At 32.3% G+C, this 14,857-nt stretch overlaps 1 protein-coding gene across 1 annotated transcript; it reads left to right on the top strand.

Annotated features, from left to right (window-relative positions):
* LOC124358155 (sodium-coupled monocarboxylate transporter 2-like) lies at positions 1-8,210 on the top strand. The gene is made up of 8 exons (XM_046810448.1): positions 1-87; positions 1,226-1,431; positions 1,658-1,817; positions 2,421-2,486; positions 2,669-2,720; positions 5,303-5,370; positions 5,736-5,890; positions 8,060-8,210. Exons 2-8 carry the CDS (start codon positions 1,226-1,228, stop codon positions 8,208-8,210), a joined length of 858 nt encoding a protein of 285 aa, XP_046666404.1. The 5' UTR covers positions 1-87.
* Positions 8,211-14,857: the final 6,647 nt, after the last annotated feature.

Here is a 14,857-nt window from a genome sequence, read left to right as displayed (position 1 = left end):
TGTATGCATACTGTAGTTTCACACGCCAACTCAAAATAGTGGTCGCAACGAGCAGAAACTTCAAACTTGAGTTAGAAACCTGAAAAGGTAAGAAATACCGAATATCTAAACTTCTTTTCCGCTCTATATAACACCAAACGGATAAAATCTTCTAGTAATATAACAATATTCTCTAGTTTTTAGTTTATTATTTTTCAAAGATCGCTATAGTGTGTTTCTTGGTTTGTATCATATTGCTCTCGTACTAACATATTTTTGTTGGCAATGGGACACCACATCTTTGCTAAACATTTAATAATAGTATAATAGTTGATTGCTATTTCACTGATAAAATTGTTAGTACTACTCTTAGATTAAATTTGAATACTATTTCATTGGTGATAGTTAATTGTTCTTACGTTTATTAGATTTTAGGTAGTTACTGTTTTACTGCTAAATAATTAATACTATGGATCTTAGAATGTTGTTCGTTTGATATTTCAATGCTGAAAGTTAATTGTACGTGTCTTAGCTGGTTGCTATTTCACTGCTGAAAGGTAATTGTACGTCTCTTAAATTGTAGTTACTTGCTTCTTTACTGCCTTACAGTTAGTACTATGGATTTCGAATAGTAATTGGTTGTTAAGTTTACTGCTGTAAGTAACGGGTAACTGCTAGTAATTTAATAAATCAAATATAATATTGCAACGTTGGTAGATTTGTTGAAGGAAATGGTGGTGGAATTAATTACTATTAATGATACACTCATTTTTGTTTACACTCACTACTAACACTTATATTATAATATAGCACACACAATTTCTTTTGTCAGTTTAAATTAAATGAAAACTGTATTGAGAGGTAGTCAACCCAGAAATAGCTATGCTTATGTAATGCTTACATTGACATACAAAATAGTCTTTTATGAATGAAACGACCAGTTTTTAATACTTGGTGAGTACTTGGTGATAGCTTGGCATAAAAAAAAAAAAATCAATATCAAAAGTTGTAGAAATGTGCGTCTGGATATCATTGTGAGTGTACTGCAATTTACAGTGGAAATTATCCTAAATGAAGTTATTATGACTTTATACTACACTTTGGACTACTGATTCTAAAAAAAAAACATGTAATTAGCGATGAAAATATGTTTAAGATGAATGGGACAAAAGCTCCCAGTTTTGTGTAACATTTTGGACCACTGATTCTAAAAAAGCATGTAATTAACAATGTTAATATATTCAAGATGAATGGGACGGAAGCTCCCAGTTTTGCTTCAGCAGCGCTGATGTTCAACTCGGTAGAGTACTCTGTACTCTGTTCCATGCTGCTGCTCTCTCTGCTGGTCGGAGTGTACTACGGTTGGTGTGAGAAACAGGACACGGTGGCTGAGTACTTGCTGGGAGGGAAGAAAATGTCCGCTTTTCCTGTTGCAATGTCCCTTACCTTCAGGTACGTTTAACATAGCAACTAATAGTACAAGAAAATTACTTACGATTAGCTACTGCCAGTGAAGATTTTAACCATAAAGTAAGGTTTTCCGTAATGAAATTATTAATAAAACTTTCAGATCCTCTTTTTTACCTATATTAGCCATTAGCACAGTGTTACAATAAAGTTTATAGTACATTTTGCACCAAATTCGTCTAATAATTGTGTAATGCAATGTTACTTTTAGTCACGTTTCTGGCGTTAGTCTGATCGGGATACCAGCAGAAATTTACTCCTACGGGACTCAATATTTCATCATGAGTGTCACCTTCGGGATCATGTACTTCATAGTGGTAAACAGCTTCCTTCCGGTGTTTTTCCATCTCCAGCTCAATTCGATATACGAGGTAAGTGCTTTACGATCAAGGAATGCTTTTCTGACTATTTAAAAATATTTAACACAGGAAAGGTGAAAATAGAGTTTGTTGAAATCAGAGTTTTTTTGTGCTATGAGAAATAAATTGTTAAATGTATTCTAACTAATAGAACCAGAGATGGAACTTTATGGAACTCGGAGATTTGATGACAAAACCTGCAACGGACAATATTCCGACCAATACGTGCTTGCCTTTCCAGATGCTGATTACCCCATTTCTTCAAATCAAATAAATAAATAAATATATTTAATTTTTTTAAGAATCTCTCTATTTTTCCTCTTGTTATTGAAAACAAACTGAAAATTAAAAATTGCATGGGTTCTATAAAAGTGCCAAATTTGTGCACAATTTATCCGAAAAAAAGATTAACGGATTAATAAGAGAAATACTGCAATCGACATTGTTAAATCAGTTGTTTACCTATACTCAGAGGAATATTGATTACAAGTATCTAATCTTCAAAGCTTACTTTATTAATTTGATTCTATTGTAACAATAAAAGGTAAAGCTTTTAACTTATTCTATTTTCTCAACTTACATACAAAATATGAATGCTCTTCTTTATGATTTCAGTATTTGGAACTTCGATTCAGTAAAGGAACGAGGACTTTAGCTTCTTTATTATTTGCGCTGTCCTTGGTGAGTCTTGTCTTTTAGCCTGTATAGAGATTCACATATAATACATGATTAAATCTTTAAATATTATTCTTATTTTATATGCGAACAAATCATTCTGCTCTAGTTGTAAAGCTTCGAGATTATTATGCAGCTAAATTATAAACATTAATTTAGTTAATTAACAATCGGATATCTACTTACAGATATTATTCATGCCTGTTGTTATCTACTTCCCGGTGATGGCTTTTAATCAAGGTATTGTATAACGGATAATTAGCGTTTATGAGACAAATGTAAATAAGTTAAGTCGAAGTATTGCTACCAACTTAAAAGTAATTTGCCAAATTAATCGGTTTACTGAGATTTCTTATTGGTTTGATAATGAACAACAAATATAGAAATCATTTTAATGGTCTAATAGTTTATTTTTTATGACGCACACACATTTTAAAATTAACAGTTAAGATTTTTCCTTGAAGAAATCACCTCTGAGGTTAAAGGGCCATGTGAAAAATATCGTCGTAGCTTGGGGGCAATGTTGCGGGATCTCTAGCCAAGAGTTCAAGGTTTCGATTCTTGGGAAGGTCAACACATATTTGCAAATGGGTTTTGGTTGTTTGCTCTTACAAACGGTTACGATTACTGTACATTTTAAATGCTATTGGCTTTCATGGAATCCTCTAAAACTATTGGAAAAATCCAGATATGCCTTTTACAATAAATAGAATAAGCTTTTCTTCTAGTGAATTGATGTTAACAAATCTTTTTCTTGACTTTATGTTTACGCTAAAGCCTGTTCCAACTTCAAATGTTAGGTTCTTTCACCTTTTTTCTCTCTCTACATTTTGTCGGCTCGAGTTTTCGATGTAAAATTATTATGGAGTATTCTTAAAAATGACATTCTCTTCACGTGTTTTTTCAATTTTTCTCTATAATCTTCTATATTTCCTTATATACTGTCTGAGTTAATTTGTATTTCTGTCCAATCTGTCGAGTTTTGTGCTACCTTGATTGTTCTTTTTTTGTTGTTCAGTTTTTACTTGCATGCGTCCAAACTTGGACGTTGAACTTTGGAGTTTTGGATTTGTAAAATGTGTGTTCCAAGGATGGACAATTGGCCACATTGGAGGAATTTGAGATATACCTTCTCTTCAAAAGTGACGGAACAACAAACTACGAGCTGGATGAGAAGTTAAACTTCAAGTTACACTCTATCTTAGACGCTATAATCCAAGGGTAGAAAATCCTATCTTGATCAACTAATCCTTGCCCAGCTGATAGTGGGAATACAGGCCGTGACGAAGTTACCTAACCCTACTGATTAAGCCTTGTACCTGTCCACAGCCGAGCCACACCGGTAGGCCTACTGAACATTTTTGAAAATTTTAAAATACTAGAATTCCGTTTAAAATATTGGTTTTATTTAAAACTAGCTGTTATCCGTGGCTTCGCAAGTAATTTTTAAAATCGAAGTTTTTATAATATTTTTTAAAACTCCTATCATGTATGTGAAGGACTCCTTTAAAGTTTACCAAACGCAAGTAAACATACATCAGGTACATGTTATTGCAGTGTTCATGGTTAAGAGGATCAGAGTTTTATATGACTCTTATATTACATTTTGAACAAGTAGGAGAATTTGTTTGTTTCTGGTTCGAATTAATTATACAGTATTTCCAGCGCAATAGCTAGGTTTGCCTTCTTGCCCCGATGAAGAAAATACAAATATAGGTCTCGGAAACCAACTTCGGTTTACTTCTAGCCTTTGTCGTATACTTCAGGCCTGATATTCCCGGTTCCGTAGTTTAATTTTCTTGTAGTCCCGACGAAGTAAATATAATATACATACATGGGAATGAGAAGACTGTTCCTGTAAAAAGGTGTCTACTTCAGGCTGTTATAATTTACTAACGTTGCTATACCTGAGGTTACTTTATTGTCCCGATCAAACATCTATATACATATGTCAGCGCTCTGAAGTCTACTTCGGTCAATCCTGCTCTTGTAATTTACTGCCAGTCCCACTGAAAAAATAAGTGTACATAAGGAGGACTGAGAAACCTATTAAGATCTAGGGGAAAACCCCATCGACTTCCGTTTAAGGGAGGAATCCTGCAACAAGCCTTGGACTACTGTCTAGGAAAGAAGTCCTTCAAGCATTTTAGTATTCATTTTCTGCTTTTCCCTAAGTCCCTCTTAAAATGCCCTAAGAATCCACCAGTTTCGAATATGTTTAATGAAAACATTCACAATTTTTAAGTTTGTTTTTAAGATAGTATTAAATGGCGCAATCCGGAGTAAAAGTTAGATATTAACTTATTTTTTTGCAATCAGCATCACCAAGCACTTTTCTAAAATTTCAATTGTAAACAAATATTTCTGCCTCCTTTATAAACTTCAACTTAAATTGTCAGCAGCTATTAAGTGTCAGTTGAATTTGGACTATGAACCTTAAATATTACTACTTTGTTACAAAATAGTTTCGAAACCATGTTATATTATTTTAATTATTATATGTTACGAAGATAATTAATTATCCAAATTGGTCTAGATGTTTTTTAGATTACTGCTTAACAACACATTTTAGGATCATTTCTATTTTTAAGATATAACATCAGGTATAAGATATAACAGCAGATCCACATGAAGTGCTGAAACATTGGCGATTTTAGTACAGCTTTAATAATCATGTAACATCGAAACGCTTAGGCGTTATATTGCTTTTTGGATTAAGATATAAAAAAGTCTATACTGACTATTACAATCTAGGGGCTAAGTAATGAATGTTATTTATATTTACTCTGTGGAGATTATGAAATATTGCATTATGTTTGCAGTGACGGGGGTCTCAATATACATAATGACGCCCATCATATGCATCATCTGTGCTTTCTACACTTCTATTGTGAGTTGATTGTTATATAGTATAAATATTAATTATTCTTATTGTTAGGTTATTCTTTACAGTTTCTATTGCGTATCTATTTTTATATTGTTAGCTTTTGTACTATTAGTACAATTATTTGGGTTTTAGTTTTGGCAACTTTTCTTGCTTATATACTTGTTATAGCATTTAAATTTGTTATTATTTTGCACATTTTGTGATTGTGCCATGTCGTAGTTTATAATTATCAAAATAGTAAAAAGACTTCCCCGTTTTCTAGTAATAAATAATTAACGTCTGAATAAATCTTTTGTCTTAGGTCATTCAAATAGTTAATACATTATACGTATTTTATTAAGTAAAATAATTGAATTGAACTTTCCCAGGGTGGCCTGAAGGCGGTGGTATGGACAGACCTGTTACAAAGTGCCTTCACAGTTTTATCCATTATCTTCATCATGGTCCTGGGATTTCTGAAGATTGGCAGCATATCAGAGGTGATCAGGATCAATGAAGAAGGGCACAGGCTGGAGTTATTCAAGTAAGCAGGTCCAAAAAATAGTCCAAAACCCTACATAATATGTACTTTTCTTATTAAAGCTTGATTGTTAGCGTGTTTCTATTACATTTTATTTGTTTTTGTGGTCACAATAATGAATATTTCTTGTAACTTAAGGACTAGGTTGAAAAAGGTACTAGAATGGGGGAAAATGAGTTAAAAATGGGGTAAGTAATTTAAGTATTCATATAAATGAGTTTCATTCTGAGAAAATGTGAGAGTGGTTTTCTGATTTACAAGAGAAGTAAAAATAGGTTGTAAAAATAGACAATGAAAGTGTATTCTGATAGCTTGACAAGGTACTGCTTGATACAGCTTGACTAAGCATGATAGGCACTTTAAGTAATTCCATTGAATATTTGCGTTGTTACATTCCGATTGAAATTTGTATAAAATTAATCTTAGGAATAAAAATGAATCGCGAGAAACGATGAATGACATGAGATCTTGCTAGAAAACTTGTTGAATATGAGATAGCGTCAAATAATCGTTTGAAAAGTCTGAATAAGTCGAGAATAAAAAATAAAACCTAAAAGTAGTGGTAGTGAAAGAAAAATTGTACACGATTCAGAAGAAACTACTTAGAAAACTATTTGTATCGTGTATCCATCATCTAATCATAAACAAGGTACTAACTTTTATTAGGATCCCTAATTTTATTTCGTGGTATTTATAATGTGTGAGAAATAGCGTTTTTCGTGAGTTAGTCACGATTGAGGCTGAATTTTTAAAAACCATTTCTTAGTGAGCACACCCAAGAGGAAGGCATGTTCCAAATTTCATTACGATACATTTTGTGGTTTTTGAAATTTTGTGATGAGTGAGTGAGTTAATCCAAATTTTATGCACGCTGAAGAGATCTTGGAAACAATAAGAAATACAGCAAAGATTAAACGGACAAAGTTTTGCGTAATAACAAGAACAATAATTAACTGTGGTTAAGTTAATTATTAGTTGCGTCGTTCACTCGCTGCGCTAAAAGAACTGTGTTTAGTAATTGTAAAACTGTCACTCCCTATATCTGTATTATTAGTAAAGGTGTACGAAATTTGTTATAGTTTTTAAATACAATGAACAATTTTAAAGGCCAGCAACAGGTAGCGTAGGGTTCAAGTAATTTTTTTAAACACATTAACCCATTTTGTAGTTAATAAAAAGACAGCTGATTTTATACAGATTTCAAAAATACCATATGTTTTACTTTCCATGTGGGTTTCATCATATAGTTCATGAAACCTCGTTTATTGTATGATCGTTTGAAGGAAGTTTTATTATACTGTTGATAAACCTGTCTGATAGTTGACTGCACATAGTGGAATCATATGTTTAGACAAACACAGTATATGACAATATCAGTCTAAAAATTACTGTTACTAACATTTTTGTAACTGATTAGCACAATAGCATGTTAGTTTCAAAATTTTTTAATATTTTGTAATGTTAAAGAAAATAAATCATATAAAAATAATTAAACAACTTACCCAATTAAATGACTTAACACACACACACACACACACACACACACACACACACACACACACACACACACACACACACACACACACACACACACACACACACACACACACACACACACACACACACACACACACACACACACACACACACATATATATATATATATTATTAGGCGTAGGTTAATGGGAGATGTCTAGTTTTAAAGATATAGATAATGCGCATTCAAACGATTTATCAATATGTTATAAGTCTATTGAGAAAAATTCGTAGTTTAAATTGTCACAAAGAATGCACTCTGAAAAGAAAACTAAAGAGGGTTGAGATGCATATTAATTGAATATATAATATGATAAACATCCTATAAATCTACAATAAAAAATAAGAACATAAGAGTGTACAAGGTTTAACATTATACTTATGAGGAAGAACTCAAGGTTTTTCACCTTCACCGGTTCTTGAATCACTGCACAAAGCACCACAAGCGGTATACTCAAAAAATACGAACGGAGACTGCTTTTGACACGAAGAAGATGGCAGATTCTAATTATTGTAACTTAATGTTCTATATTTGCCATTTAACGATGGAAAATTTATTACGATGGTAATATCAAATATCAGTAATCTGATATTATGCTCATGACTGAGTAATTTACTACAGTTTAATGCTTCTAGCATGGATTTGAGTCCTTTTGCACGTAACACGTTCTGGTCCATTTGCTTTGGATCCGTATTCAACTGGTTAAGTCACGTGGGTGTTCACCCCGGCACTTCTCAGAGATTTGTCGCCGTATCAACTGTCAAGGAGGCCAGATCGTACGTATAATACTATTTAAATAATTTGGAGCATTATATTAATTTACAATAATATGTTTTCTGAGGGTTCTCAGCAGGCAAATGTATGATTATGGATTGTTACTATTAGAGTACAGTTTAACATACAATATATGAGTACACTCACGATTTTAAAAACGTATCATATTTTAGTGCAACCATGCATTTTACAACAATACATTTTTGAATCAAAGACGTAATATGTTTGTGAGTGGAATTAATATGCTAGTAACATTTCAGAGTGATAGTAAATGTTTTAAGGTTAGATGAAAGATAGAGATATTCAAATTCTTATAGGGTATTGAAGTAGAATGTCGAGGTTATACCAAGGGATCATTTTACTAGATTAAATATTGTGAGAGTGAAGCCTAAACAATGAAATTAATACGCATGTTTATGTAACTGATTGTATTGACAAGTTGCCAATATTGAACATGCCAGCTGATATTAACATTGTACACATAGGCTAGTTTTCCAGGAAAGTGAGAAATCCAGGTTCAACCTCAGTTGGAACAGGTAATTATACTTAATATATTTTAATTGGGATTAATTTAGGCTATTACCATGTATAAATATTACGATTACATATTAGTTTAATTTGCCTTAATACGAGTACATAAACACATGGATACATTTATTAAGTCTACACCAAGCACTGCTTATATGTTTACAAAAGACACAATTGAATAATTTTCTAAAAGAAACACCTGATTTTTGTTTTAGTTGGTATTTATAATTAAAGTACTAAATACTAGATTAAATTGACTGCAAAAATGACTACCTTTAATTAGTTGTGCGAGGCTAAGACAACATTTTACACTTCCTAAAAGTACAGTACGCCAAAACCGCTGTAAAAATGTTTACCTTCAAAATAATTCTGACTTAAACAATAGATATGATGTATATTGAGTACACCTAACAGATCACTTCCACCTAACAGAGATTGCAGTAGATTAATAGTCTAGTCAAAACATTACCAAATGAGGGGTCTAGAAGGAAAGTCAATGACTGAAAATCCCATAGTTGATTTTTCAGCTTATTGATTTTCCTTATAGAATCATTCATAGTTGACTGGTCTATAATGTAAGATAAGATTTTTTTGTTCTCTTAGGATAAGAAGCTTAGAAATTGGATTTAGCCATAAAAGGACCTTTGCGCTGCTGCCGGAGTCACAGGATATTCTGGATGGGTAAGGTTGGGCCTAGGTATCGTCTGCTATCGAGATCTACAAGAATTTTAAGCATTAATCTCAGTAATGGAAGAGGGATAGGAGCTCTGTTCCAGCCTCTCCAGTCAAAGCATGCAGGGAGTGGCATGCCTTCATGTTTAGGCTAACACCTGCCTTTAACACTTACAGAACCTTACCAACTCCAACAGTTATTCCCCACAGTAGACTAGACCTTAGAGATCTATCCTTAGACTCTAAAATCTCGACAGCTACGATTAGTGATGTGCCGACCCTTGACATCCATAGGTTTCTCGAAATTTAAGAGACACATAGGTTTTTCCTGTATCCAGTGTTGGTTCAACTAGAAGGTATAAACCCTCTCAGGAGTAAGATAAGTTAAATTAATAACCATGGTCTACTATTTGTTTATTATTTTCTATTATCTAGGACGTATCAAACTTCACTCTAAATAATAAGCTGCTGGCTTGTTTCTATTTTCACGTGTCACAAACATTCAAGTTCGAGGCATTACTCAAGATAAGGGGTTTAAATCTATTCGACCTCAAAATTAATAAAAGTTATTTGAATTTCATTACACGTACTTCAGAGTTACTATTATGAAAAATATATAATCAATATTCACAAATAAGTTATACGATGATAATCCTTGCAATGCCATACATCAATATTACTGTTATGTATATAAGTTAGTCTAGCCCGAGACATATTCCTATCAAAAGGTTATAAGAATATCATACCTTATATCAATTTTACTCGCCATTGAGGTTTTAAATTATTCTTAATGAAGTATTAAAATGTATAAGAATCTAAACGTACAAACAAATATCTTAAATTTATTAGACGTAATTTATTTTATAATAATTAATTTATTAATTTGACAAGAAGTGCGATGCACTTGGGTGTAAAAGTTGCAAAAAAAGTTTTGACAGTGAAGATAATTGATTTTTTGGTTATTGGTGATTAAAAGAGTACTTCTAGAATATCACCCGAGACAAATATTCTGGATACCATCATATTATTTATTAATATCTGAGTTTAATGTAAATGATTTCTAACCAGTAGTCATCAGTATTAGATTATCAGACATTTTGGTAAGACATTTTTAATTATTTGTTTCTAAAGTAGTATAGTTAGCTATGTAATTAGTAATTGTTTACTCATAATTATTCGCGTGGACTACTTAAATTCATGGCCATAACGATTTTTATTCATTGCGATTTAGTACACATTAATTGTGGTAAATCATTAAAAAAACCAATGCTGTTAACATCAGAAACATTTATCCATATGTTTAAGGCGATTTTAAAGCAAGAGAGGCACCAATTCAATTTCTCTATTTAGTCAATAATTACCAACTCGAGACCACATATCAAAAAACATATTTTAATACGAATACAAAAAATAATGTAATTGAAGATAACAATAACAAATATTTTATTGATTTATAACAACATTAAGTTGTTATGGCAATGTCAGTATTGAATACAAATATAGCTGATGGCACACTTGATTCAAGTAATAATTTGAAAATCGACAACAACCAAGACAAATTTACCTAGCTATAGTTAAAAAATGTAATCAAAATTTTCTTTAAATGTTCTTATCCACAGTGCTATACCTGTGTCTAAGTTTCTTTGTGCTGTGTTACAAATTGGGATTAGTAACTGATAATGTTTATTTGTTTTTAATACATATAAATATATTTATTATTATTTAAAGAGTGAAGAGCTTGTTAAAATGTGGTTTTAATTTATAACCACAACAAAATTAGATAATGTTGAGGCAAAGAAACAATTCTTTAAAGTTTAAATTTGGTAATGTTAAATTGAAAAAGTGTTGAGTGTTAGCTTATTGGTATACATTCTTATCGAATCAGTGCTTCTCAGTTCCATAATAATTATGTTCCCAATTAAATTTATGTCAGATAAATTATAGGCCTAACGTCAGATAGATTGATTGAGATGTACCGAACGTAAAGAACAAAACAAAACGAGAAACTTCATGAATTCCGAAGAGAGGAGATAAGTTCTATTTGTCTGTGTCGAAGATATTTTTCCTAGGAAACGTAAAAGGGCATGGAAAATGTTAGCGTGAGTATTTTGTTGTGGTTCCTGTCATAAAAATATACTCTGACACCTTAAAATGAACAGTTATAATGTATGGCAGTATTATAAATACGTTAATCTTATTTAATTCAGGAGTTCCAATACTTCGAGGTATTGTGCAATGCTTTGCGGAATTTATCACAACACAATATAAAACTGCATATAACAAAAATAATGATAAAAATAACTTTAAAAATAATACAATACTTTTGGATTTATAAAAGTACGGACTAATTATAATTCATAATTCTAGGATTATATATATTCTTTAATATAGAAAGAATTAAAGTATTTGGATATAAGTATGCTGCATGATTTAATCGTCTCCTATATGAAGTGCGAACAAAGATTGAGAAAGGAAAACCATGATCAACAACGCACTGAGATTATATTCTGACAAGTGCTGCGCTCCTTGTCTTTTCTTGGAACTAATTCGAATTACTGTTAGACATAGGACAATGTTCTGATTATTATACGTTTTTAGGTATTTATTTCTTGTCTGCAATAAACATTATACTCAACTTTCCGAACTCTTTTTTCGTGTTTGCCGATCACGTCTTGAGACCTTAAAACTACCAGTTGGTCTTTTCAAAACTCGATGTGTGTCTGTACATAACTTTTGAACACACCGGCTCTACCCTGGGCGGGCTTATGAACATTGCAACTACCGTAATTTATAACTGATTCAAACTAAACTTAGTACATAAATAGCACTTACACGTGGACCAGTTCATTAGCCAGCTACAGTCAACGCAAATTTTTAAGATGTCGCCGTTCGTATTTTTAAGAACCTGGAAACGTTTGTGCTTACGTCTTTTTTGATATCTTGTAAAGTGTTAAGGTAGTAATGTCAAAGCTATTAAACAATGTAGAGCAAAACAGCGGTTTTATAATTATTTTCAAGATCCTTCGTTAGTAAAACGTTTTTACATCACATAAGAAGTGGTAAATAGTTTGTGATGTTTTCGATGACGCTCAGCAATACGCGTGAATACGTTTACGGCTTAAGGCTATCTATTCAATTAAACGTTTCAGAATGAAAATTTCTTGGTATATAAGCATGTATTGTATATGTGTGAAAAACGGCATGATTAGTTTACATGATATACCATGTACATTAATAATATTTTTCAATTTCACATAACATTTTTATCTCCATCAGAGTCCCTAAGACAAAAAGAAAGTGTTCAAAACTAAATGTTTAGAAACCACTAAATGCTTGTACTTACAAGCATTACTCGATTTTTAGTCCTAGAGGTGGTGTAACTGTAACCTCCCAGAAGAAAGAGGCTCCAATCCATCGCTGGGAAAATTTTGAACAGTTAGGTATCATAAGAGTGTATATTGGGTTACTGAAGTACAGGAAAAAATTTGTCGAAAAAAAAAAACAACCTTAATATTTCAGAAAGAGGTAAACAAATCCCTTTCCTGCGCATTCTGCCTTCAAGTATTTACATATGTTGAGGCTTGAATATGGATGGTGGAGATTATAAAATTCTGTATTAACATGCTGGATTTAATACATATAATATAAATAGTTTTTTAAGCTGTTTAAGAGTTGATGAGTTATATTATTGTACCTTTATCTAATCTAACATATGTTGAAACTACTCAAAAAGCAACAATTTATAACATAAAACACTTTTTACACAAATTATAAACCTAACCATAACGTTTTAAACCGTATGCAGTTAGGTAAAAGATTTTGCTAATGCGTATCGGACGTACTGAATGCGTAAGGGAGCAGTTTAATTAACTAATAATCGATTCATGGAGCTTCCCTCATAATTTAACTTTCACGGATGAACTTCTTCATTAGTAACTATTTCTGTTGTAATGTATTAATGCATCGTGCTGAGTGTGCAAAAAGTGAATGTATTTTACTAACACAGATTTTTTATGCTGATTCATTATTTTATTTAACTCTAACGACATTGTAAATTAAAAACATATGTTTCCAGAGATGGTGTCATTATGTCTATTGTAGTTAAACTAAAAGAAATAAAAAATAAGCAAACTAAGACTAATTGTTTGATTAGTGGCAATGAACCTTATTTAACTAGTGTACTACTAATGAATTGGATATACGGAAAGTACTAGTACTCGTAGTAAGCAGAACAATTTGGACAGCTTACATAGAGTACACGGGTTGACATTAAGCCTTTCAAAGCCTGACTAATATACTGTGCCTCCTTCTGGGTCAGGGGATATCTACGTTGTCATTTGTCCAGTACAGTACTATTAGTAACAAGAGAAAAGCACGACAGTTTATACAGCTTACATATAGAGGGACCCCAGTTTGACCACCTGATTAAGTTTTAAATGTTTTATTATATGTTGTGGTGATTTCAATATTGATTTTTTGAATGTAAACTCTTCCAATGTTCGTGGTTTCTAAGATCAGTGGACTGTAAATTGACTATAAATACTCCCACAAGAGGCAATGCTTGCCTAGACAATATTGTGACTAATCGGGATGATAAATTACTTTCAAGTTAAGGTCTTAAATGAGTGTCTGTCCGACCACAACATGATTGAAATTTCTTTCGTTCCTGAACCCCAGACTAAGAAGAATTGTCAGGAGAAGAAGCAAATCGAGGTGAGTTGTTTTAGCTCCTAGCAATATTGAAAACTTAATCTCTCATCTGACATTGATTGATTGGCCAACCATTCTTGCAGTAATAATAACAAGGAAAACAATATTATTTGACATTTTTTTGGACAGATTTTTAAATATTTTTTGATCTATGTTGCCCTGTTTAAAACAAAAAATCTTAAAATCGTTAGCAACTCTAAGTTGAAAAGCGTTAAACTCAACTGGTATACCGACCATTTAAGGGATCTTAAGAAACATCTAATGGCAATTTATACAGTTTACTGTCATACCAAGTCTGAACCTTCACGAAGGGCCTACGTCGGTGAAAGAAACAAGTATAAAAATGAATACTGAAGAAGGCAAAGCTTAAAGCAAATGAGAGGTTAATCAGCTCTGCGTCTAATCCTTGTAAAACTGCATGGTCCATTATTGCTGCAGTAAGGAGCCCTACCCCTCCATCCAGTCCAGATATTTCGCCGGAGGCTTTCTCCGACTTCTTCGTTGAGACAGTGAAAGAGGTACGACAAAAGCATATCTCCCAGTAACGTGTCTGCTGAGGATCTCCTGGGTCAAGCTCCACGTACTCCTAACACCTTTAAAATGGAAAGCCAGTGTCTTGTGATGAGGTTTTGCAAGTGGTGAAAGATATGAAATCTTCAAATAGTAAAGATATCTATGGCCTGTCTAGTGTTCTTTTAAAGAGAATCTGTTTTCTCTATCATATTGGTCGGAGCTTTGGTGAGATCGAT

This window comes from Homalodisca vitripennis, chromosome 3, assembly GCF_021130785.1.
Source record: "Homalodisca vitripennis isolate AUS2020 chromosome 3, UT_GWSS_2.1, whole genome shotgun sequence".
Lineage (NCBI taxonomy): Eukaryota > Metazoa > Arthropoda > Insecta > Hemiptera > Cicadellidae > Homalodisca > Homalodisca vitripennis.
This window is presented reverse-complemented; position numbering and strand designations above follow the sequence as displayed.